This window comes from Mizuhopecten yessoensis, unplaced genomic scaffold (assembly GCF_002113885.1).
Source record: "Mizuhopecten yessoensis strain PY_sf001 unplaced genomic scaffold, ASM211388v2 scaffold8821, whole genome shotgun sequence".
Taxonomy (NCBI): Eukaryota; Metazoa; Mollusca; class Bivalvia; order Pectinida; family Pectinidae; genus Mizuhopecten; species Mizuhopecten yessoensis.
Genome location: NW_018407738.1, coordinates 251,353 through 278,416, shown reverse-complemented (window position 1 = coordinate 278,416; position 27,064 = coordinate 251,353). Strand labels below are relative to the sequence as shown.

Here is a 27,064-nt window from a genome sequence, read left to right as displayed (position 1 = left end):
AGGACAGCAACATCTATATCCCTGGCATTACTTGGAATTCCTCCACTCAGATGTGTCATTGACAGAAACACACTGAACCTGTTCTACAGAATCATTACCAACCCCAACTCCATAAGAGTACTCTATAGCATATCGCCAACTAGCAGTGAGATCGAGAGACGAGGATAGCTGGTTCTCTCATGTGAGGGACCTCCTGGAACAGTACAATCTTCCAACGGCATTTACTCTTCTCGATGATCCTCCACTCAAAAGTCAATGGAAAAAGATGCTAGACAGGGGGATATCTACGCATATTCAAGACAGTTGGAAAGATGATTTCGCCACCAAATCGTCACTCAAATACATTAACCCTGATTCCATTACCTTGAAAGAACCTCACCATGTCTACTCCACAGTGCGAAATAACAAACACGATGTCCAACGAGCCGAATGCAAGACAAGACTCCTCATGGGCACATATACCTTACAGGCAAATAGAGCAGCCTTCAACCAATACAACGTCAACCCGGAGTGCAGACTATGTCATACAGGGCCAGAGGACCGTCAACACTTCATAGCCGTTTGTACAACATATGATAGAATAAGGGAACATGCCTATCTGCGACTACAAAATATTCCAGCAATCCAGCAATATACAGAACTGACTTCAAATCCTACAAAATTCACTCATCTGATACTAGATTGCACACACCCAGAGATCAGTGATATCCATGTTTTTAACAAAGATGAGATCAAAAAAATTGAACTCCACAGTAGAGAATACTTGCAAGAAATCCATCTACGACAAGTTAAGCTACTTGCAGAACTAGATACAGAGGAGAATGGCAGACCCTCCAATTAATGAGATTGATTTATATAAACTTTACTATGTTTTATAGAAGAGAAAAGAACTCTTCAGTTTTTAATCCCTGTGTACATACGCTCTGACTGTGTACATATTTGTACAGATTTTATTGCTGAAGCCGATATTCTACGCTACTAGGAAGTAGTGGTGCCTCGACAAGACAACGAGGGAATCTACCAAGGAACCTGAACCTGAATGGCCGACATGGGAGCATGGTACAGCGCAAGATGTAAACAAAAGCGTACGATGGAGAAATAGTTAACTTACTTTCAACTGCATGATTGCATCGTTTTTGTTATTATGGTAATTGTATCTTATCTTATATATTGCAACACTACTCTCAAACAAATTCTTCGTGTAAAAATGAACCGTGCATGCCTTACGATACAGTAAAAACAATAGTTTTCGTTTTTGAAAGTGGGCTCTACAGGTAACATTACTGCTGTTTTAATTTTGATAGGCATTCCAATGATAATGTTTTTAAAAGGTAGGCCCTAATTCAGATGAGCTATTCTGATAAAAATGAACTGACGCATACGTAACGTTACCTATTTTGACGCACCAATAATAGTGCATTTTCTCGGCGAAATATTTTCAAATCAGCAAGTAATCATGATGACATCAGTATATGATATAAGTTACAAGCAAATAAAAATCGTTGGGAGTTGAATTTTAGCGTATATATAGCGTTAATTTTTCACAATTTCAAAAACGAAAAAGAAAACCACTGATCGCGTTGAAAAAAAAGTAAATCGAACACGTACATCGTTATAGTTTAGAAATGAATAACCTGGATCGTTTCATTAGCTGTCAAGTGACAAGTACCTTTGGTCGAGTTTTACTTTTCGAATGCTACCCAAATAGCAAAGAAAGACTCATATAAACGCTCAAAACACATTTGTCTTGCATACATGGTGAATCTGGTGAGATGAATATTGTAAATCGTTTCATTTTCATGTGTACTTCATTTTGCAAACTACATGTATTAATTCATGCAAAAATGTTTTATTCAAAATCATTTGCAGTATTTGTGTCAGTGATTAAATCAGTAATAGTTCAAAGTATCCTCTTCTTCGATAATTCCTGCACCAGTATTTGAGTATTATCCACATTAAATTATCAGAAGTGTTTCTAATTTAAGTCCTGAACATCAGTAAAACAGAATGTTGCCTTGTATTTGTTTCTCTCAGTTTATTTAAAATGCAAAATTATTTGTTTCAGTGAGTTCTGCAAAAAAAAAGTACAAGGTGTATGAATCCAATCCATGTGTTGAAATACCTACAACTACAAAATATAGATGGTAGGTCTTTTTTATTATAAGGTGTAAAAAGAAACAGTTTGTTTGTTTTTATTGAGCCTCAAAGAGCAACCGTTGATCAAATTTCATCATAACAGATTTCATTTTTTTTTAAATCATGCTGTAACTGCCCATTGAGATATATATTTCAAACAGCTGATCATTAAATTTTCAGTTAGTCGGTCCCTTTGTCTGTATGGACATGAGTTTGTCCAATGCACTGTAGTTAGTTACTGTAACTTTTGTAATTAACTTTTGATGAAACTTGGTAGCTATAACCGTTTCCTTGATTAGGTAATACTGTTTTTGATTCTTTTTTTGTTTCAACAATACATATATTAATAAATTGTTTTTGCTTTCACCAGGAAAAACCAACTGAACACATCGGACTCTTCTTCAGTGCCCACATCTCTTGCAAGTATTGGAACGCTCCATGACATTAATAACCATCATGATCAGACTGGCTCCAATCAACAACATGAACAGGAAACTGTAGATATACCAATTCAAAATTCTAGTCCCACAATAGGTGATGCTGAGTCAATTACAAGTACATTGCTGAGCAGATTCATGCCTGTGGCTGGCAGCTCACAAGATAGGGATAGAATTGTCTCCCTTGATTGTGCCTCTGAAGAGATCAATGAACTATATACTGGACATTTAAAACCACCTTCAGAAGTTGTTGATGATTTTGGGTTGGTAAATACAATGGACATTTGTGAATCGGATATGGAGAATGATAGTAGTGGAGAATCAATTGAAAGTGCGTCCATGGATTCAGACTCTGACCACGAAGACAATATTAATTCTGAATCACAAACATTTCAAAGCCCACCATTCTTTGTTTTACCTCCTTCAAGCGAGGTATTCAAATCTGATATTACCTATTATGAACATATGGTGGCAGTAAATGCACTTGCTACATCAGGTAATCTAAGCAGCTTAGTGTTTCAAAACCTTTTAGATTTGATAAAACTTCATGTCCCAGACAAAAGTTTATGTGAAGGAAATGTGAATGACTTAAAAAAAAAGTTAGGGTTCAATAAGGATTACCTTCAGAACTTTGAATATTGTAGTATTTGTGGCAGCACTTTCCCAGATGACGGCAATGTATTAAAAACATGCAGAACATCAGGATGTGAAGGTCTCCGATCAAACAGAGATTACTTTGTTGTGGGGAATATTAAAAAGCAAATCAAGGAAATCATGGAGCGGAAAGGTATTTGGTTGAAGATTCAGGATGAATTGAAGCCACCAAAAACCACATCCTCCCCCATTGTTGACATAACATCAGGATGTGAATTCATACAAGAAGATGGCTGTAGAAGGAGGCTTTTTGGACAAAAATAATACCAACATCACGCTGACATTTAACACTGAAAGGGACCAGGAAAGAATCTCAAAAAACATTGAAGAAGCAGTGTTGTCTGACAAAACTGTGAAAGGGTTTAATGGAAGATGTGCTATTAGATGCCTTCCAGGATTTTCTCCTGCAAACAACATTGTCATTGATTACATGCATGCTTGTCTTGCTGGAATAACCAAACGCCTCATTAAACTTTTTACCGATGGGACCAGTTTCAAAGAGGATTATTTCATTGGTCACAAAGTACCTTTGATTGACAAGCAGCTCAAGTGTTTGCGTGTACCATACCTCATCAACAGGAAACCAAGACCTCTTTCACTTTACTTGAAATGGAAATCATCTGAGTTTAGGTCTTGGATGTTGTATTACAGTATTCCATGCCTGATCAACCACCTCCCTGAAGTTTATCTCCAGCACTATAGTTGTTTGGTTGAGGGTATCCATATCCTTCTTCAGAGTAATGTAACCGAAGAAGACATAACCTTATCTGAGACACTTCTCAATGCTTTCTACAAACATGCTTCAGAATTGTATGGTGAGAACTTTGTGGGACTAAATGTGCACAACTTGTCTCATCTTCCAGATTGTGTCAGGAAATGGGGTCCCCTCTGGGCTTATTCATGCTTTGGGTTCGAGTCTGCCAATGGAGAACTCTTGAAAAAATATTCATGGTAAGAAGAATGTCTGCTATCAGGTGTTTTGGGCATTGCAAGCACAAAAAAGATTGGAGATAGAGAACGAACGTCTTCCTGAAGGGCGACTGAAAAACTTCCTGAGAAGCACAATATCCAAAAAATCTGGAGACCATGAAAGGTGAATTGATGCTTATCAATGCCAAGTATACCCAAAAATCACCATCTGTGACCCGCTTGCTTTGACCCCGAACATCAAGGATCAAATATATCAATACCTTGGATGCATGGATGATGGCGCTGCAGGACTTCACAAAGCTGTTAAAATCAAGAGAAATGGCTTCATTTTCTATTCGAAGCAGTGTCCAAGAGTGAAGTCGACAAACTCTTACACAATTGCCCTTGAACAACCACTTGATGATGGATCTGATATTGTGGAAGTTGAGTACTATTTGGTACATCAAGGAGCCTCTATGAAAGTGTTTGCAGTTTGCAACACATTTACAACAACAAATTTGGAAGTTCCAAGGCAAATCAGGAGTATAAGGATAGTTACAAATAAAAGGTAAGATATGAAACATGAAATTTGAATAATATAGTGAAAAGATATGCCTCGTGTCTAGTTGCAATTGATCATTGTACTATTGACCTCACGTAATTATAATCATTGCTTTTGTTTAATTAATTTTGTCAAGGCAATGATGGCATTTTTTATGCAGAAATCGTCAAAACTGAAAGAAATCTGAATTTTTTGTTCTCATATGACTTTATTTGTCTATATTTATTGCTTGTCATGTCATGACCGAGTGAGCGATTTGTATTGTGTATAAAGCAAATCGATCACTCGGACAAAGCCTGCACCAGTCGATCCTGAAACATGTTTAATATACGTGTACATACAAAGTAAAACTTTGAATTACATTTTTCCAAACTGATGAATCTTAATGTGATATAATAAGTACTTTTCTCAATATTTGTATTTTTCAGAAGTCAAGTAGTAGTTCCTGCAACTCTGCTGAAAGAACATGTTGTTTTCATGGAAGTACATGGGCAGAAATATATTTCCAAATTTCCAAATTTTGTGGAAAGAGACTAAACAGGAATGGATTGGTGAAATTCAGGGGATTAGTGATGAACATATGTGATCAACTGTCAAAAAAACATGTAGATATACATACCAGGATGTCAAATGGTTATATTATAACTTATCAGTCTTGAAAAAAGGTTTAAATTCACTTTCATGGAGCATCACTTGCATTGACTGAAGGGATTTGGCACACTTGCTCCTCTCAAAGCCATGATGAAATATTTTTTGTTTTAATTTACGAGTTAAAAGTTACCTACTTAAAAATTCCAATCAGAAGTGTTTTGGATATTTTGCAATACCCGTTCATTTAACTGAAATACAATTTAGATTTTGTTCTATGCATGTATATGTATGTTAAACCTGATTTCTCTGTTTTAAGTAATTTTTCATGGAATTTATTCTAATAAATTCATATCATGTATTGTTTCAAGTAATTTGTGTTAAATTTTGAATTAAAAGTAGAAAGTCTGTAATTATTTCAAGGAAAATATTTAACCTAAGTCAACAAGCATTACAGTAAAATTTTCAAAGTCCACAATCTTCCAATGTTGCAAAAATATTCTAAGTCCACAATCTCCATGGCAAAAATATTTGAAGTCCACAATCTCCGTGGCAAAAATATTCTAAGTCCACAATCTCCGCAATATCTCCACAAGTAAAATATTCTAAGTTCAAATTCTCCATGATCTCCGTTCAGTCTCCATGGAGTTTTATGTATTCTCCACGGAAATTCTACGGAGAATTCGTGAAATTTTGTAAAAAAATGTTTTCCGCTGAAACTCCGCAGAGATTCCGTGGAATTTCCATGTAATCTCCACGGAGATAAACATCTCCATGGAGAATTTTCAATTGGGTAACTTCCTAATACTTTCTTATGCATGGTTCACATGTACATGCCAGTCTAGTAAATCAATATTTTGGATGAAACTGGACCATATGACAACATAAAAATTTCTCACACCTCAGACAGAGATATCCCATGTCATACCCCATGCTAGATTTTTTTATCTCGTCCAATCTGTCTTGTACCTTTACGTGACATTTCGCGGAATTTTTACACTGCGATGTATTTATCCGTGCATTAACTGCTCGAAATAGACAATTTGCATTATGAATGTCCTGTTTTGTCATTATATGTATAGCTTTTTTGTTGTAAGATATTTGATGTTGTAGATAAAATATAATCAACACTGCGAAATACCATGTAATCTATGTAAGGACTGACTAAGTTTTTACGCGGAAGCATTCAAATGTAGCGTAAGTAGTGAAGAGGTCATTATCACTTGAGGCCCAAGGCGGGATACTTGTAGTTTTTAGCAAAATTGAATAGGTTTTTTTCAAACTAAAAGGTGCAAGAAAAAAAATCAATTACCTGTAACAGAGCAAGATCGGGATATCTCAGTCTCGGGCTAAGATTCTGTAACAAAATCTTTTATCCCTAGACTGAGATAACCCAATCTTGCTCAGTTACAGGTAAGACATTTTATTAATATATAGAAATTCTACTTACCAAGTCCAACGGAATTAAATTTTCTGATCGCCAGTGAGGAAATAGATGTCATGGGGTACCCAAGACATATCACCTGCTGACGGTACACTGGTGTTTTTCTATGGCCCAATCTTCTTGCCGAACGATCTGTTGTTCTGAAAGCTTCAACACTGTAAACGAAAAATACATATAAATTACCAGCCAAACAACACAACAGTAGTTGCCTTTGGCCAAAACTTTTCGTTACTTTCATTGAACATCTAAGTCACGATTAAGACAAGAGTAAATTCCCTTGAACATATTGAAACTTTGCCGGAATGAAATTTACCCTAGATACTGATTTAGGCTGGATACAATTTTCTTCGTTTTATCATTGATCAGTTTGCCCTTTTGCCCTTTTTTATATGCTATACTGTTCTTTTGTTTCTGGCAATAGGCAGTTCATTATGTAGCTATAGACTAGCTAGTACCTGACAAACTGTTGTGCACATATTATATCTACGCACACACTATGATTAAGATTTTGGTTTCAAAGTCTTATCTTAAATTCCACACTATTTCACCTACATAATTAATGAATGTTGGTATGTGGGTAGGGTAACCAAAATCTTATATTATGTAGGTCAAAGTGGTGATCACAGTGACCTAGATATCATGCATGACACACCACCTTTCAAACATCTACACACATACCAATTCATTGATGTAGGTGAAATGGTGTGGAAGATATGGCCAGGAAAGTTAAATCTTACATTATGTAGGTCAAAGGTCAAAGTAACCTTGTTATGGTACGTGACAAACCACCTTCCACTTTGTTGAAGCGGGGATATAATTGATGTATCAACGATTAGCTAGACGCCTACAATTTGGACATTTTTTTTCATCATAAATATACTCTTCAAGCATAAAAATAGTACAACAGATCTTCATGACAGCATTTATAGTTTCTGGGTTGAAATTATATGGCAACCCCCCTCCCCTTTCCTCTCCTTAACCACAAAAAACAAGAGGCCCAGAGGGCCTGTATCGCTCACCTGAATATGTGTTTAAAATAATTGGTATGAAGTAAAGATATAGCACTCCATGGTAGGTGCTGTAAGCACATATGGAAAGATCCATCCAGTACTTGAGATATAACGAGAAAAAACTTCAAACAGAGCCCCACCCCTATGCCCCTAGTGGGGTCATACCCACCAATTCTACAAAATTGAAACCCCTTGGCCAAAGGATGCTCCAGACTAAATAAGGATAAAATCCCTTAATCCTGATGGTTGAAGAAGAATTTTAAAAGTTTTACCTCTATTTCTCCTATTGGGACCCGCCCTTCCACCCCCTGGGAGACCACACCCACTGCTTATACAAACTTGAGTCCCTTGGCCCAAGGATGCTCCAGACTAAATTAGGATAAAATCCCTTAATCGATATGGTAGAAGAAAGATTATAAAGGTTTTACTTCTATTTTCCCTATTGGGCCCCGCCTCTCAGGCCCCAAGGGGGGCCAGACCCACCATTTATACAAAATTGGTTCCCCTTAACCCAAGAATGCTTCAGACCAAATATGGACTAAATCCTTTCATTCCTACAGAATAAGAAGGATTTAAAAGGGGCTGGTTGGGGAAAAAATGTCATATTTGCTAAAATAGCATACACATGTTTAAAATACCTTCTTATGAAATATACCGATTCAAATTTTGCTGAAATTCACTCCCTAAGAGTAAAAATTATAATTATATTAAAGAAATCCTAAATCGTCACCTGACAGTCTAAAACTCTCAATTGACCCAGATCAGTGATGTAATTTTACCGCATGCGCGTCATCAACAAGGCCAAATTTAAACATCGCGGCGAAAGAAAAAGATGCATGCAAAAGTCATGACAGGCACGAGGTATCAATACCGTTATATATAACAACAGCATATAGGTAGGAATACTACACTTGCATTGATCATACATGACCTTTGAAAACAATTATTTACGTATAGTATTGCGGTCTTGTCCGCTAGTTGAGTCCGACTTGGCACATGACGGCGTGCTATTGTTGTTATCTTTACTGCTTCATTTTCGAAACAACCACGTGACATATATAAATAGATCTGCCCTAAATTTACGCGGGGCTTCCCCGATATTTTAGTGGTCAAAACTGGACATTGCAAGCAGAACTCGACCATCATATTGCCGTGATATAACTTTTGGAAGGCCAGAGAACGCATTTAGACCCATTTATTTTGTAATTTTTTCCCCGACCAGCCCCTTTAAAGAATTTGCTATGTTTCCCATATTTGGCCCCGTTCCTCAGGCCCCTGAGGGGGGGGGGGGAGGGCAGACCCACGGTTTATACAAAATTGGGATGCTTCAGACCAAATATGGAACAAATCCTTTCATTCCTACAGAAGAAAAAGGATTTTAAAGAATTTGCTATATTTCCCCTATTGGGCCCCACCCCTCAGCCCCCAGATGGCCAGAACCACATTTAATACAAAATTTGTTCCCCTTCCCCCAAGGATGCTTCTGACCAAATATGGAACAAATCCTTTCGTTTCCCCTATTGGGCCCTGCTCCTCAGCCCCCAGGGGGCCATACCCACCGTGTATACAAAATTGAGTCCCCTTGGCCAAAGGATGCTCCAGACTAAATTAGGATAAAATCCCTTTATCCCTTAGGTAAAATTAGTATTTTAAAGGTTTTACCTCTATTTCCCCTATTCGGCCCCGCCCCTCTGCCCCAGGGGGTCCACACCCACCATTTATAACAAGCGATCCCAGAGGGATCTTGGCGCCCACCTTTGTACCATATTCATTAGTTCTTTGTCAGATCAATCTTTTCTCTTTTTTCCTCTAATCTGTTTGATCGAGTCATGTTAACAGTAAATGCACCTTGAGGTAACTTTTGATCTAAGCCTAATACTGATGTGTATGAAAGCCAACCTTCAAAGTGAGTTTGTCATTTCACATATTTACTAGTACAGTACTTAATGTGAAAGAAATAGAATCGATCATTGCAATGTTTAGTTCTTCTTTTAATCCATTTTGTTTTTATGATCAGTCTCAAAATATAACATACACAACGAGGGATCAAGGGGAACCTACATTTAAAATTTGAGAAAGATCCCTCCCGTACTTCCCGAGAAATAGCGATAACAAACTTTCACTATCAAAATCCAAGATGGCTGCCTGTCGGCCATGTTGTTTATCCGATCAGTCTCAAAAGTTGCCCTGCACAGCTAAGGACCAAGGGGAACCTACATATAAAATTTGAGAAAGATCCCTCTGATACTTCCTGAGAAATAGCGATAACAAACTTTCAATATCAAAATCCAAGATGGCTGCCTGTCGGCCATGTTGTTTATCCGATCAGTCTCAAAAGTTGCCCTGCACAGCTAAGGACCAAGGGGAACCTACATATAAAATTTGAGAAAGATCCCTCTGATACTTCCCGAGAAATAGCGATAACAAACTTTCAATATCAAAATCCAAGATGGCTGCCTGTCGGCCATGTTGTTTATCCGATCAGTCTCAAAAGTTGCCCTGCACAGCTAAGGACCAAGGGGAACCTACATATAAAATTTGAGAAAGATCCCTCTGATACTTCCCGAGAAATAGCGATAACAAACTTTCAATATCAAAATCCAAGATGGCTGCCTGTCGGCCATGTTGTTTATCCGATCAGTCTCAAAAGTTGCCCTGCACAGCAAAGGACCAAGGGGAACCTACATATAAATTTGAGAAAGATCCCTCTGATACTTCCTGAGAAATAGCGATAACAAGAATTGTTTACGGACGGATGACGGACCACGGACCACGGACCACAGACGCAGGGTGATTTGAATAGCCCACCATCAGATGATGGTGGGCTAAAAAATTGAGTCCCCTTGGCCCAAGGATGCTCCAGACTAAATAAGGATAAAATCCCTTAATCCCTTTTGTAGAAGAAGGATTTTAAAGGTTTTACCTCTATTTCCCCTATTCGGCCCTATCCCTCTGCCCCACACCCACCATTTATACAAAATTGAGTCCCTTCGGCCCAAGGATGCTCCAGACTAAATTAGAATAAAATCCCTTAATCAAAACAGCATAGATTAAATTAGGTCCCAGGGAAATAAGATGACAAGGGGGACAGCATAGATTAGGTCCCAGGGAAATAAGATGACAAGGGGGACAGCCTGGGTTAGGTCAAAGAGACACAAGATGACCAGGAGGACTGTATGGTTCAGGCCCAAGAGAAACAAGATGATGATATAAAATACAAGAATTGTTTTCAATGTCACATATTTCATAACAGTTAACAGTACAGGAGGCATTAATGACAACAAGTAATACAACATACAAAGTAGCACATTAGTAATCACAATACAATGTATAGCATTCAGATGTTATCAAACTAAATTATAATGCTGAATAGTTGTATGTTAAACAAGTGTTTCAAAGTATAAATAAGTGAGACAACTGGATATCCAAGATTACTGGTCTACAAATGTTGTAATCAGTACACCTTTTTTCAATACCATTATGTCTAGAGACTGAATAAAGCTAAGTGTAAAAATTGACAGGTTATATACTGATTCATGCATACCGGGAAGTGTGAATTAAAAAAAGAACAATCACTGATGTTATTAAGTATAGTTAAAGGTATAATCCAACATTTGGATATTTATTTAAATTATTTTAAATATGCTGCATGAAGTCTTGATTTTAAAAAAGTCCATGCTTTTACAATACAAGGGAGAAAACTCTGTTATAAGAGTATAATAAATTATCTCCCTTAGACTGCTAGCTTACATTGAAAATTACAAATGATGCAAATTTGAAAATATTGCTGTCCCATGTTAGCAACAGACTGCAGAACACTTTTTTTACACTTCTTGGATCATTTGAGAGGCTGTTCCATACCTTTAAGATCTTTTTCTGTAGCCCTCTGCCTTTACCCTTGTTATGCTGGTGGGCTCTTGTGATCTGATAAGCAAAATGATTTTGATCAGTTCAGATGTAAAGACAGGTGTCAATTTATTTACAATTTTGAAAATTTGGTTTACATGCAGAATATCAAGTTATCTACTAATTCTTTTAATGAATGGGACCCCATCGGCTGTGATGTCACAAGTTCAATGCCTGTAGCAGTCGATCACCATGGAAGGAATAGGAATTCAAATAAACAGCAAAATACCGACAGTTACACATTTTATTTTATACCATACAGTTCTTTTGTATGCAATGCTAAATTATATCACAGACCTAGATAATCTAATTCCGTGACTATATCTATCTCGAAAATATAATTGAATTGTGAGATTCAAACTTTTTTCTCTCTCCGCATACAGTCTTATATACACATGTGATAATTTAACATCTTGGTTCAATAATAAAAATCATCTCGATCCACTCCCTAAATAAGTGAACCTTGTGAAATTTGAGAAAGATCCCTCTAGCACTTTCTGATGAATAGCACATACAAACTTTAACATTCAAATTAAAGATGGTTGGCTGTCGGCCATCCTTGTTTTGTGATCATTCCCAAAAAATGATATGCATGACTCGTGACCATGGGGAACCTAGGCTTCATGAGTAATTTGAAACAGACAGTAATCTCCAGTACTGTCTGATAAATAGCGCTAACAAACTTTAACTCTCAAATTCAAGATGGCTGGCTGTCGGCCATCTTGGTTTTGTGATCAATCCCAAAAACGGATATGCATAACTAGGGTACATGGGGAACATTCATGTGCAATTTGAGAAAGATCCCTCTAGTTCTTTCTGAGAAATAGCGCTAACAAGAATAGTGCTAACAAGAATAGTTTAAGGCAGACGGGCGGACCACGGAACACGTACGCAGGGTGATTTAAATAGCCCACAATCATCCGAGATGGTGAGCTAAAAATCTGTCATTAGTTCCCCATTAAACTTTCTCAGTGGCCCAGTAATTTAACAGCCGAAACTGATTTTAGATAGGAACTACAAATGTATGAAACACTCACAGATTGGCTGATTCTAAAGGGCTTTCAATTTTTTTAAATGTTTAAATAAAGATATGTTCTTATAGTGTTTTCAACACCAAGTAAAATTGTGAAGTTTGCTGGATATAGAACTATTGGTTATGGAGATATGGTGAGTCATGTCTCCCGGTGTCCCTATGTATGCTCTTCACTGTAAGAAGCAAGAAATTTTCAACTTAGGTACAGGTTATTGACCTGTCATAGATCAGTTAACTTATCCCTATAGACCTCCATATTTTGCATGTATATAAAACACACATTTAGCTAATGGACTGGGGTCTTCAAATTGAAACAAAACAATCACTGTGTTTTACCCAGAATTGTAACTCTTTGATTTGTTTATTTAATGAAATTTTGTTAAAAATGTGTAATTTGACAATGTTTTAGCGTATAATATTATTCAAGATTTCCAACAGGACCTTGGCCATAAATGGTTATTTGATATATATACCTACACTGATTAGCTGCTACTTAGACAAGCTTTAGTGACAGGCCCTCAAACCCCCCTGGGGAGCCACCACACCACTGGGAGAGCTATGGGGGTAGGGGACAGATAATGCCATATCCAGTCAATTGTCTGTGTAAACAATCAACATTAACACACTGCTCCATCAGCAGAGATGTATATCAAGTAGTATATAATGACAAAACATCTCAACACCCACCATTCATTTCAAAAATGGGGAGAAAGCACAGGTTAAAATTCCCAAAACAAATGGATTTCAGAGAGGGAATGTTCCACACAACAAGGGAAAGATACAGACACCTGTTTCCTCATCATTGCCAGGACCAATCAACAGGTTACCCCAGGATGTATTTGAATCCAGGGTACAAACTGACAGCACAAGAATGACATTATAATATCTAATGCTTAGGGCTTGCTGTCCAACAGGAAACTTCTACATCCCAAACTAACAAAGGCAGCTATAGATTCCTGCATGGATTCTGAAGTACAGCACCCAGACAGCTACACATACAAGCTATACCAGCCTATCTATTTGGAGAAGTTATGGAATTCAGCAATCTGTCAGCACAACCGTCAGCACAACCGTCAGCACAAGCACTGCTCAGGCTATCTACAGTTTGACTCGAAGAACTCAAGACAGTGGGGCTGGGGATGGACTAAGCAGCTATACTGCAAAACATGTGGATATGTAAGTGAAAGCTGCAAGCTGTATGAGGACAAAAAAGACTGAAAATGACACCCCTAGGAGAGGCCAGTGACGGAGTCAACTGAACTTGGGTATACAAATAGCACTCATGGCTGTATCAGTATCCAATTCAGCAATCATTGAAATATGCCTGACTGCCAACATCATCCCTCCTCTTATACTGGGTTACAGAAAACAGCCCATCATGTTAGGGAGAAAATTGTCACCTTGAGCAAGGCCAGTATGGAAAGTCTGACTGAGAAAACTATTGCAGAAATACAAGTTGTGGACTGGAGAAGCCAGACCTCGTCAAGGCAGAGATGGATGGCAGGTAAAAAAACACTTTTCAGTGGAGACCGGACACCCTATCAAGGAGCCACCCAGATCACCATAACCCTGTGTGAACAAAAGACATCAGATAAGAAAGTCCTAAGTGTGTTCACAGCAACAAAACTGTGTAAGCGTGCTGAGTACCTGAGAAGGTGTGGGGTAGAGGCCACCTGTCCTAACCACACAGGCATTTGTACAGCTAATGTGGCTGAGGATGCTGCCATAGGGAATGAGGAAGTCTGGGCCACCATTGTTAAAGAGGAGGTTGCAGACACTGCTGTTCATCTGTATAACTTTGGTATAGCAGACTCTACAGGGCTGAGGCTACTTGCAGTTGGCTCACGTGAAGTCAGTCACATCACATACCTGTGAAAGAGACAGTTATATCATCAGCAACGTCAAAGACATCTCATGTTCAAACTAAAGCAAGGATATCATATAATCAGATGGTATCGCATGCATGCAAAGGCGTGTGTTCCCGCAGTGACATATAATTCTGGAGTGGATGACTGAAAGACTTTATGCTAAGAGGATGTCCTAAAAATAGACTGTGCTAAAAACAAGAGGCCCAATGGGCCTGCATCGCTCACCTGGTATCAATATCACACTTGTAATCTTAAAAGTGGACTAAAATACAGCTACAGGCGGAATATCAGTGTTTGACTCATAAGAAGCTATTAAAAGATTTAAACATATGACGCATGTTACCTTGAATGTTGAACAAGGACATTAGGTGGAAAGTGGGTCAAGGTAATTCATTGGAACAAACTTTGTAGCCCATCATCCCAGCATGCTACAGGCCCAATATTAGTACCCTGGGTCTTTTGGTTATCGAGTAGAAGTCGTTTGTAGATTTTAAGACATTTGGCCCCTGTGACCTTGAAACTTGGACAAGGTCATTCATTTGAAACAACTTTGTAGCCCTTCATCCCAACAGGCTACTGGCCAAATATCATAACCCTAGGCCTTTTGGTTATTGAGATGAAGTCGCTTGAAGATTTTACAACATTTGACCCCTGTGACCTTGGAAGTTGGACAAGGTCATTCATTTGAAACAACTTTGTAGCCCTTCATCCCAGCATGCTACAGGCCCAATATTAGTACCCTGGGTCTTTTGGTTATTGAGTAGAAGTCGTTTGTAGATTTTAAGACATTTGACCCCTGTGACCTTGAAAGTTGGACAAGGTCATTCATTTGAAACAACTTTGTAGCCCTTCATCCCAACATGCTACTGGCCAAATATCATAACCCTAGGCCTTTTGGTTATTGAGGAGAAGTTGTTTAAAGTAAAATATTGACGCCAGATGACGCACCACGGCTAAAAACTGGGATAGGAAAAAGTGTGTTAAGATGACTGTGCTTTTGAAAATGTGTGTTTGTCTGTGTGCTTTATTGTAATTGCTCCTTCAATGTAAATAATTGTTTGATAATTAAATTTTAAAACTTACTTGAATTGTTTTTTATCTCTACTTGTCAAACAAAATACAATTTGGATGAGACCTATGGCCTAAACAAGTCTGAGCCTGAGGCTCAACATCCAGGTGTTCAAACTTGGTACAGAGGCCATTGTGGCACAAATGAGACACCTGCAATATATGAGGCAATGTAAATTGTCTTGTAGAAATCATGTACTGTAATTGATGGACATATATTGTCCCGAGACCAGGAAACTTAACACTGACAAGTCCATATAATCACCCCCCCCCNTAGCAAAGTGTTTAGAGATATGAAGACAGCACCGTCATTCGACAAATAAGTCATAAACAACAGTCATAAACAACAGAGAATTAATGAAAGATAAGGGTCACCTGAGCATGGCAATGCAACCTTAAAGGACTCACACAACTAAATAATTTACTTTATGTCATTACTCTTTACTAAACATTTTAGCTAATAACTTTAATATTTTAAGTTTAACACCAGTGACGACTGTCTAGTCTCATAGATCTATATATACCTTACAAAGGCTTCAAAACTTTTTTGGTAGGTTTAGTGGTATATTGGAGAGACTAGCGTCCAGAGGTTGACAACCGGAAGTTTACAAGCAAAACTGGTGACCCACAACAGAAACGTCCCCAGAAGTTTTGCCCCAGTGCAAACCCACACCTAGACATGGAAATATATCAAAAGTATACATTTTTCAAAAGTTAAATACCTGTACATTTTATTCATCCAAAAATCTGTCATCAGTTCCTCATTAAACTTCCTCAGTGGCCCAGTAAATAGCCTGAACTGATTTTAAATTGGAAATACAAACGTATGAAACAATTGCTGATTGGCTGATTTAGTTGTGCAGTTGTGCGAGTCCTTATGTGAATAATATTGCGTTTTGTTCATGAATCACACAGAAATAAAGGGCGATATGAATGGAAAATGACAAGAGTAAAATACTAATATTACATATAATTCCTGGTCACTCATCACATTTTGTTTACTTTCAGACCTACGTGGGACCTCATCTTCTCAAAAATCACTCTTGTGTAAAAGTTGAGAGATATTTGTAAATCAAACTGATCCTTTTGAGTACGATTCTGTAGGCTATTTGCATTGCTTATAACCGAACTTCGTCTGCATGTTTTGGTTCTATCCTGAATTCCGTTAGTTAAGAGCGTCATTCGGAACCTTTCTGGAAGTGTTCCGGGTATTTGAGCGTGAACTATGCACGTGCAAATTGCCATGTTTTGTTAATATAAGTCGGTGAGCTGGCACAGCTTGTCAGTCAGTATTAAAGTCTTCAAGTGACTGTCTGGCTCACACTCTCCTTCTCTTTCACTATTACTGTCATTTAGGTAGGATATTGTTTGGAATTATGCCTCTAAAAGTATAGATTACATAGAGTTTTGTAGATAGCAGCTGCACTATATGCAGAGTGAGGTTAAACTTGTGTGTTATATAACAGCGCAACACCGTCCTACTATCTGTCTATATGTAGTGGCATGATAGGAGTTTGGCCATGTACGTAGCTGGTAGGATATAGACTTTGATATAGCTGCCAATTGTAACAGGAGGAAAAATGCACAGCCAGACAGGGGTTCAAACCTCGGACAAGGAAAAGAAGAAATCCAACGACATATATGGTCATATGCGATATGGACATTTGCAACAGAAGTTCTGATGTTTGAAAAAAATGCAATGATTAGCACTCAAGATTTTAAAGATGCTCTCAAATTAGGATGGCTCAGAAGATTTTTTCAAAGTTCTAGCAAGTGGCAAGTTATATTCAAGAGTCTTTTCAACACAGATCTTAACATGAACTGTGGAAGTGATTACATATATAAATGTCAAAAAAGTTGTAAAAATAGTTTTTGGTCAGATGTGATTAAAGCTTGGAAAAGATTGATTAATTCTGATGTTATGAAGGTGAATCATAGAAAACTTTCTCTCCTGAAAACCCCGCTATGGTACAACCCACAACTGGTCATTGGTGGACATTCTATTCTTTATAAAGACTGATATTCTAAAGGTGTAAGAGTAGTAAATGACATGTTTAAAGATGTTAGCTCTCTCACCTTCTAATCTTATCAGGAATTCACAAGGAAATATAATATATTTACAGATTTTCTTAAATTTCAAGGTATTATCAAAACTATAAGAACTAATATTGAAATACACAGGATTCAGAATACGGAACTTCTTCTCCCTTTTATTCCGCTAAACATAGAATTATTTATCAAAAACACTAAAGGAATAAAAGACATATATAAAATTCTCTCAAAGAATTAAGAAGTTCCAACAGGTAGGATAAAATGGACAGAACATTTTGATTTTGATGAATCTGCTTGGGAGAATATTTTTTCTTTATCTTTCAAAATAAAAAATAATTGAAGACTTCAGAGGTTTCAATTAAGAATTCTTCATAATATTTTGACAACAAATTCATATTTATTTAAGTCAAACCTAGTTACAAGCCCTTTGTGTACACTCTGCAACTTAGATAGAGAAACAATAACTCATATACTGTGGGAATGTCAAAAAGTTCAAAATTTTCTAGTCTGGAAATACATTTTGATGCACTTTTAATTCCATTCACGAATCAATAAAGAATCATCTATTTTTGGAACATGGTCACATGAAATTGAGTATAGTAACATTGATCCAGTGGAACCCACTTATTATGATATCGGTTATTATGATTTATTACATACTTACTAATAAATACGGGTTTTTTGTATATATATGCGATACGACACAATTGCTCTTACCCATATCAGCTCTCGCTATATCACACCCCAAAAGCCGTATCAGCCCCCGCCGTATCACACCCGAAAACCTGTATCAGCCCGAAAACCTGTATCAGCCCGCAAAACCCATATCACACCCCTTTTGGATTTTTTTTCGTTTTTCAATATTTTAAAAGAAAAAAAATATTGTAAGATAGTAGCTTTTATTAGTAAGCATGTAATAAACAGAATAAATCATGACTTTTTCGACACCCCTTTTTGATTTTTTTTTCGTTTTTCAATATTTCAAAAGAAAAATTTATCATAAGATAGTAGCTTTTATTAGTAAGTATGTAATAAACAGAATAAAAGATCACTTTATCCATATCACACCCAGTATCAACCTTCGGCCCTTGGGCTGATATTGTTGTCTCAAGTTGATACTGGGTGTGATATGGAACAAGAGGCCCATGGGCCTTAACGGTCACCTGAGTCTATAGTATTTATTTTTGTTGTTGAAATATGTACCAATTTGAGTAAAAAATAGTATAATGTTAACTTAACTTTGTCAGGACCATGAGCTGATCATTCCTAGACCAATTTTAAGTGAGATCGGCCTATTAGAACTTAGTAGCAAAATAGCGGCCATGGCAGCCAAATTGTATTTCTGATTGACCCGAAAAATAACAACACTTTGTCAGGACCATGATTCGATCATTCCTACAAAGTTTCAGTTCAATCGGCCAAGTAGATCTTTACTTTAAGTTTGAAATAGTTTACCAAAATGGCAGCTGTGGTGGCCATATTGGATTTCTGATCGACCTGAAAAATAACAACACTTTGTCAGGACCATGAGTCAATCATTCCTACAAAGTTTCAGTTCAATCGGCCTAGCAGAACTTGACTTTAAGTTTGAAATATGTTTTCAAAATGGTGGCCGTGGCGGCCATATTGGATTTATGATTGACCTGAAAAATAACAACACTTTGTCAGGACCATGAGTCGATCATTCCTACAAACTTTAAGTTCAATCGGTCCAGCAGAACTTGACTTTAAGTTTGAAATAGGTTTTCAAAATGGCGGCCGTGGTGGCCATATTGGATTTCTGATCGACCCAAAAAATAACAACACTTTGTCAGGACCATGAGGCGATCATTCCTACCAACTTTCAGTTCAATCGGTCCAGCAGAACTTGACTTTAAGTTTGAAATAGGTTTTCAAAATGGTGGCCGTGGCGGCCATATTGGATTTCTGATCGACCCGAAAAATAACAACACTTTGTCAGGACCATGAGGCGATCATTCCTACCAACTTTCAGTTCAATCGGCCCAGCAGAACTTGACTTTAAGTTTGAAATGTAAAATGTTAACGGACGACGGACGACGGACGACGACGGACGAAAACGGATAGCAATAGGTCACTTGAGCTAAAGCTCAGGTGACCTAAAAAGGCATGTATTATTCTCTATATATCGGTTATTATGATATATCGGTTATTATGATATTTTTCCCATGTACCGATTTTTCCTTCTTTAACTAAGCAAAAAAATATCGTTTATTATGATATGGTCAAAGGTAGGACCCCGCTTATTATGATATTTTTTCTGCCGTGAATGGATTTTATAAGGTAAAAACTCAGGTAAGTTGTCCGTGTGAAACACCTGGACAATTATGCAATAGGTCCGGCTAACTGGACACTGCCTGCCCTCGTTTCACCCCAGTCAGCAGAAAACAATAGACCTACCATCGCTTGCTGGGCATACCCTTTAGTCTTAACAAAACATTTGGTGCAGTTAATTGCTGCAGGACTGTATATCAAATAAAAATAATTAGGCCTACTGAACACAAATTCCGTTAAGAAAACGAGCATGCCATTCACAAATATTCACGGTTACCTTGACACGTCATGTGAGAAAATCATGCTGATTTCAATGAAAATATTACTTCAGAAGTAAGACCTGTGTGTTTAATCATTTAAGCAATAGTTTCTTAATTGCATTAGAAGTTGATTTCCCTGTGTTTCCGCTGCACGATTTGCGAGGCATGTGATTGTCACGTGATCGTAATTGACATAGCTAGGCAAACAGGACAAAATGTTACACAACTTCTAGTTGCAAAATAGGTAAAATCATCACTATTTATATCACTTTTTTCATCCTATTGACTGTAACATTACGATATCGTTAGCTACAAGTGTAGGATGTAGTATAAATTTACCATAAAGATATAGTTCTTAGGAATATGCTCGAAGTTATTTGAAAGTGAAATTAGAATTTACATACTGATCATTATGACGGCAAAACGAAAACTTCTCGAAATTTTCCAACACGCTGATATAAATAACAATGAACAAATTATTTCAATTATTAATTTATCTTTTTGTATTTACATTTTTCCATGTTTCCACATCAATGTCTGATTGATATAGGGCATCTCACTTCCGGTTCAGACAACATAAACGATCGAAAACAGCTTGATCGGTTATTATGATATATCGGTTACTATTATATTTTTCTCTGGCAAATAGGACATTTTCACTGTAATGAAATTAACAATATTATAAAACACTACACTTACAAAACTAGATGTTTACACAACTCTCTCAATTTCCAAATGTCCAGGGGGGGGATGTTTAATGTGGGAAAAAATCGAGGAAAATGGTGAAAATACATTATTTTTAAAGAAAATTCTCAGGCTGGGGTGGGGGGGGGGGGCCCTGAAGCCCAAAAAAACCCCTCTGGATCCGCCACTGCCTTGGGCCGATATAACTAAATACCACCACAGGGGCATGGATCGCTTTACTTGTAATATAAAAAAATAGGGGTCTCCTATACTAATTTTTTTATATTACAAGTAAAGCGATCCATGCCCCTGTGAATACCACTGATAGCCGCGATCTTTAAAATTCGTTGATTCAACAACTTAAGTCACGTGATACCCTACATTGTGTTTGCTTCCAACGAAGTCAAATTAGGTAAATATAAAAAATATTATTACTTCGTCGAACTGATAGGAAGTCATCTGCGACAATGCACCAGAGGTGGTATGCAGATTTCTATGCAGACGATTTCGGCTGTGCAATTTGTTCTGAGAACATACAAGACTGGGCGATTCATTTGTTATATGAAATGTGCATTCACATATCGAAATTTTCTGTTACTATTTAAGTGTCTTTAGAAACAAATGTCATTTAGACCTACCTGCAGATCAATCCTTGCATCGATATATTTAACGTCAAAAACAGTACACCGGAAATATGACACATATCAAACATTAAAAACAAACGACTGCCGACATAATCCGGAATACGTGAATGGTTTCCTCTGATCCAAGTCCTGAGAACCGCTAACATCCTTGATTTCAACCAGAAATTAACATAGACATGCATAACCTAACTTGTCATACCTCTGTCAGAAATATTTTTGGTGAATGGTAATAAATAATTAGGCCTAACGTTAGGCTACATGTTATATCAGTCTTCTAAACAGAGACGTATCATAAAGCCACTCCGTAGTAAATGCAGCAAATCTAATGGCAACCGGGCATTTTTTTATCGCTATTCACGATCAGCATCCTCACATGTTGCACTGTTGTCATTCAATAATTGTCCCAAGACTCGAAAATGTACATCTTTAACTGCATGTTTAAATGTCAGCAATTCATTTTCATAGAGAGTTTATAGAACATGATTTGCCATAAAATAATATCATTAGCGTTGGTTTTCTGATTGTTATCACATATATGTTTTATATTGGTGAAATATGTTTAGATTCTTTTTGTTACATTATTTTTGACATTGCAATCCCTGCATCATATACTGAATGTGTCCCACATTTCCTGGTCCAGTGACTGCTAAATAATCCTCATCGGTGTTTTTTTTCCCTTCTGGCTGTGTTTTGGGTGTTGTATCTCAAAACGCCAACGCCACCCAAACTTATATATATTCCATACAAGTAAATACAATTTTGGAAGTTTAATATTTTATAATAAAATAAAAGGCCTATCTTTCATACAGTTACAGCTAAACGGAAGTTAAGGATGTACTCTTCTGAGGTTTCAGTCACGTTCAAGTCTCGTTTTGATCTGGTGTAACGGGTTTTTGTAATATTTAACAAATTATGATAAGTATAATAGCAAACACACATCTAAAAAAACTGTGTCTGTTGTGTGTAGAACATTTTTTACAAGAATTTTTAAAAAATGACTAATTTGGCGTCCATTTTGAAAAAGTGTATATTTACAATGTATGTGAATTTCTTGCGCTTCACAAAGGGCCAAATTCACCTTTTTTGACACTAGATTGATCACTTAAATTGTCACTGTGTCACCATTTTTAATTGTAGCAGGTTCAATGTTGCTGTACAACTTTATAATGTTCAATATGATCAAAATAATATGCAAAAAAGTGGAAAGTTATATATTATTGATATTTTTTTTTTTACATATTAGGGTAACTGAAGCACTTTTGATTTTTGACCCCGAAAAAGGTGAAAAATAACACAAATAATAATGGGACAATAAAAGAAGCACACCGACCCCCATTTTTGTGGCTGTTTTAGAAAGAAACGCATTTTCTTTTGATTCATTGAATACTTAAAAAAGGTTATTACAGGATTTTTTTTATATCAAGCGTTTCATCGGCAAAAAATGGTGAAAAATGTGCATATTTTCATTAAAATATAAGGGGTAGGGGTAACTAAAATCGCATTTTTGAGTAAAATGGTTAAGTTTAAGTCATTTTACTTCCATAGTTTCAAAGAAAATAATATTTTTATCAATTCTACAAACATTCATACATATCTGATAAAACACTTGGAAGAAATTGTATGAATTTGTTCTGCAAATGGTCAAAACCTGAAAATTCACCTAAAATCACATGTTGTGTTAAATTGGTATCTTTGACCGATCATAGCACAAAAACGAACACACCGACATATTTTTTTTTGCATTTTCTACCAAGCCATGATCTCCTTTTTCCAAAAAACAATATAAGAAAAAAAGTTTAATACAGGAATTCTTTGACTTCTCAGAGGTGTACATCCTTAAGGGGAGGTAACTGTATGACGAAAAACTACAGTACAATGTGACAGGGATCCTTAATAATTCAATTACTGATCCTAGATTGAACAGTTCAGCTCTTTTTCTACGAACTATCTGGTTGATTGCTTCAGATTCTTAAATTTCCACTGTAAATGGATCTTTAGAAGTACATGTACACTTTACTGCTGTATACATGTACACTTTACTGCTGTATACATGTACACTTTACTGCTGTATACATGTACACTTTACTGCTGTATACATGGATCCTGATATGTCACATATGTTGGTCCAGCTATACATATGTTTTGTTCCGATTTTCATTTTACTATTGTGGCTAAAGAGGCAAATCATATTCTATGGGATTCTTGTTTATATAACAAATACAAAATAAAACCTGTGTATTATGACACACTGAGTTATTCAACCAATATGTCGGATTCCACAGGGTGTGCAGTAATACAGATTTGTTCAGGCACATTCCACCAGTGGTAATGTTAAATTTTTCGAATCAATCTCTTGCAAGCAACTATAGTTGTAAAAATTCTCGTTATCTTGATTATCAGTATTTGTGATCTTCTATTTTCAGTATACATGATCGCCATCTTGATTCAGCACTGCATGCATGATTATCTCCCTTTTCTCTGTATTTCCATGAATTAATTAGAAGAATTGAAAAGAATCGTGTATAAGTTAATACAGAAAGATCACTTCTATTCTCGAAGGTAGACAAAACAGATGCAGTTGTCAATTATGTATTATCTTTTCAATTCTACTAATTAACTCGTTACTCCGCAGAACCAATTGATCCCGAGACCCTGTAAACATACTTATTTCATCAGTCTAGTTATTTCTTACATAACGTACTTATAATCATGACTGATTTTCCAACTCTACATCTGCCATGTTCAACATTTTCCTTCATGAACATATATTATTCATCATTTGTATTTATTTTTTGCTAAAACAAGTATGTTTACAGTTCCCAATCAAACAAAAGACAAATGTATTTTTACAATATCATAACACAAAGACATTGTTTTTGACGTAAATGGCTCACTGCCGAATTTATTAAAGTATCTGTTTTGTTTTTATTTTATTTATTAGTCCCCCACCGGTTTCCGGAACATTCCTTCTATACTATATCACCTGGAGTAACCAGATTTGGTGTACAATGGCATCTTGGGATGGCGGAGTGCAGAGGGCAAGAAGCAGGTCACTATGACCTCACTGTGACCTATGCTTTGACTTTTGACCTTAACTTTTGAAAAAGTTTGACTGGGGCATATCTTCTATACTTTTTCACAGAAAGTAACCAGATTTGGTGTACAAGGACATCTTGGGATGGCGTAATGCAGAGGGTAAATATTAGGCAACTGTGACCTATGACTTGACCTTTGACCTTTGACCTTAAGTTTTGAAAAAAGTTTGTCCAGGGCATATCTTCTATTCTATTTCACCTGGAGTAACCAGATGTGGTGCATCCTGTAGTGTACCGTTTGTTGAATATAGAAATCATTACCGGTGGGTAACTATGGATTGCTTTGGTCTTTTAATGATTCATCTTTCAGATTTATTTTTTGCCACCAAAGATAGATCAGAATATGCTGGAGAGCAGGCTACCCAACCCTACCCCCATTAAGGAGGAGGGAGGTAGGTTTATCCTAAGGCTCTGACCAGCTGGCAGTGTTGTCTCACCTCTGATCGTGCCCTCAATTATATATCAACAAAGCAAACCGCTTCAACCATTAAAAGGATAAATTCACTTATCTCATTGCCTATAATAAGAAAACATGAAAGGTCTAACTTTGTACAGGATTACTGGCTATTATAACTTGGAAACAACTTGGAAAAATACATGCTGTTGGCAAATTATCAGTTATTTTCGACAATCACTTGGCCCAATCTAAATATAAAAAGTACTACTCTCTTCAGTCAGCGAATAGAAACATGAGTTTCAGTTGTTTAAAATTGACAATTAAAATGTTTTTTAAGTCACTTGGTTTCTGCTATCTTGCTGGCACAATTATAGTAAATGTCCTCTATACGAATTGGAATATTCCTCCATCACAAGTTACAAATTCAGCAGCATTTCGGTGTGCAGATACAGATGCTGTAGATACCAAGTATTCAGGGCACGTGTTGTAATGTACTGGAATACAAAATAAGAACGACTATAAAAATCTTTGTTAAACATTAGCTTATGACAAGAAATTCGGTGTTTAATTTCGGTTAACACTTTGCTCAAGCTCACATACTCGTCATACAACTAATTCATACAGTGAAAGTAATTTATTAAAATTAAAGGTAAAATTTGAATGTATCTAAATTAAGTATTGCCGAGTATCACGGTATCTAAACATGCATACATTTCTGCTTGTAATTAAAGGAAACAACTTTACTACTAGAAAATGGATATTTCCACTTCATAACCTTACCTGAAACACTAGTCTGTCGTGGCGCTCTCCTTGTGTATTCTGTGAGAGTGGTGGTATCAAGCTCTAGTCTGTCGTGGCGATGTACTTGTGTATTCTGTGTGAGTGGTGATATCAAGCTCTGGTCTATCGTGGCGCTGTCCTTGTGTATTCTGTGTGAGTGGTGATATCAAGCTCTAGGCTATCGTGGCGCTGTCCTTGTGTATTCTGTGGGGGTGGTGGTATCAAGCTCTAGTCTGTCGTGGCGATGGACTTGTGTATTCTGTGTGAGTGGTGATATCAAGCTCTAGGCTATCGTGGCGCTGTCCTTGTGTATTCTGTGTGGGTGGTGGGATCAAGCTCTAGTCTGTAGTGGCGCTGTCCTTGTGTATTCTGTGTGGGTGGTGGGATCAAGCTCTAGTCTGTAGTGGCGCTGTCCTTGTGTATTCTGTGTGAGTGGTGGTATCAAGCTCTAATCTGTCGTGGCGCTGTCCTTGTGTATTCTGTGCGAGTGGCGATCTGTTTATAATTACTATTTTCATCCTGTGGCCTGTTGTGGCTGGGAGTTTAACCTTTTTACCGGGATAGACCTCAAGGTGCGGTCCGGGCCCGATCCCCAGGCTCTGCAGCAGCCCACAACTACATACAATCTCAGAAGTGTCAATCACAAGAATGAAATCTATAGTATTCCCAGTGTGAATGATCAGTTCCAATGGGTATAGAAAGGACAGCCCTTAATGGGGTTTTGCTTCCTTTGGTTGAATAAGTTACATTTTAGTTATCTACATTTGATACATTTACATATATTAAAAACATGTCAAATAAATTCTACATTTGTTTTCGTTTTTTGTACAATTTTCTTTTCGTTTAATTTGTTGGGTTTTTTACGTTTCAATGTATTACTATGTATATATATATTTCGTTTATTCTTTTGTGGGAAAAGGAAAGATAATGTTCAAAAGAAAAATTCATACTTGGCCTATCCAAACAACATTCTTCACCTGACAATCAAGTTGACTCGCACAACATTCAACTCCGTTTTGCTATTGTTCAATCTAAGCATATCCAGTAAAATCACACACCAATGATTTTAAAGGATTATTTTGCTGAAAACATAGCAAAATCAGAGAGAAACATAGTTTGAAAGACCCGAATAAAAGACCAATATTGTTTATTAGAATGATTCTTTTTGTTTTTTGGTTGTTAGGTGTTGTTTTTTTTACTTTTTTTTTAAATATTTAAACTTGACATATTTACATATATACAACT

The 27,064-nt window shown here is 36.9% G+C and overlaps 1 protein-coding gene and 1 long non-coding RNA gene across 2 annotated transcripts; one reads left to right on the top strand and one right to left on the bottom strand.

Annotated features, from left to right (window-relative positions):
* The first annotated feature begins 1,039 nt into the window (after positions 1-1,039).
* On the top strand, positions 1,040-4,182 carry LOC110456660. The gene is made up of 3 exons (XM_021507518.1): positions 1,040-1,059; positions 2,507-3,251; positions 3,436-4,182. Exons 1-3 carry the CDS (start codon positions 1,040-1,042, stop codon positions 4,180-4,182), a joined length of 1,512 nt encoding a protein of 503 aa, XP_021363193.1.
* Positions 4,183-25,395: 21,213 nt separating this feature from the next.
* Positions 25,396-26,996, bottom strand: LOC110456687. Its single transcript, XR_002463614.1, has 2 exons — positions 25,820-26,996; positions 25,396-25,533 (listed from the first exon to the last, which is right to left on the bottom strand). It is a non-coding gene; the product is annotated as an uncharacterized LOC110456687 (long non-coding RNA).
* Between the last annotated feature and the right edge of the window lie 68 nt (positions 26,997-27,064).

Bases quoted from the DNA above. Each gene is read 5' to 3' on its own strand.
- LOC110456660 (XM_021507518.1), top strand. From the start codon at position 1,040: ATGGCCGACATGGGAGCATG. The intron at 1,060-2,506 runs GTACAGCGCAAG...TGCTTTCACCAG, and splicing joins ATGGCCGACATGGGAGCATG to GAAAAACCAACTGAACACAT. The intron at 3,252-3,435 runs GTATTAAAAACA...ACATAACATCAG, and splicing joins CTTTCCCAGATGACGGCAAT to GATGTGAATTCATACAAGAA.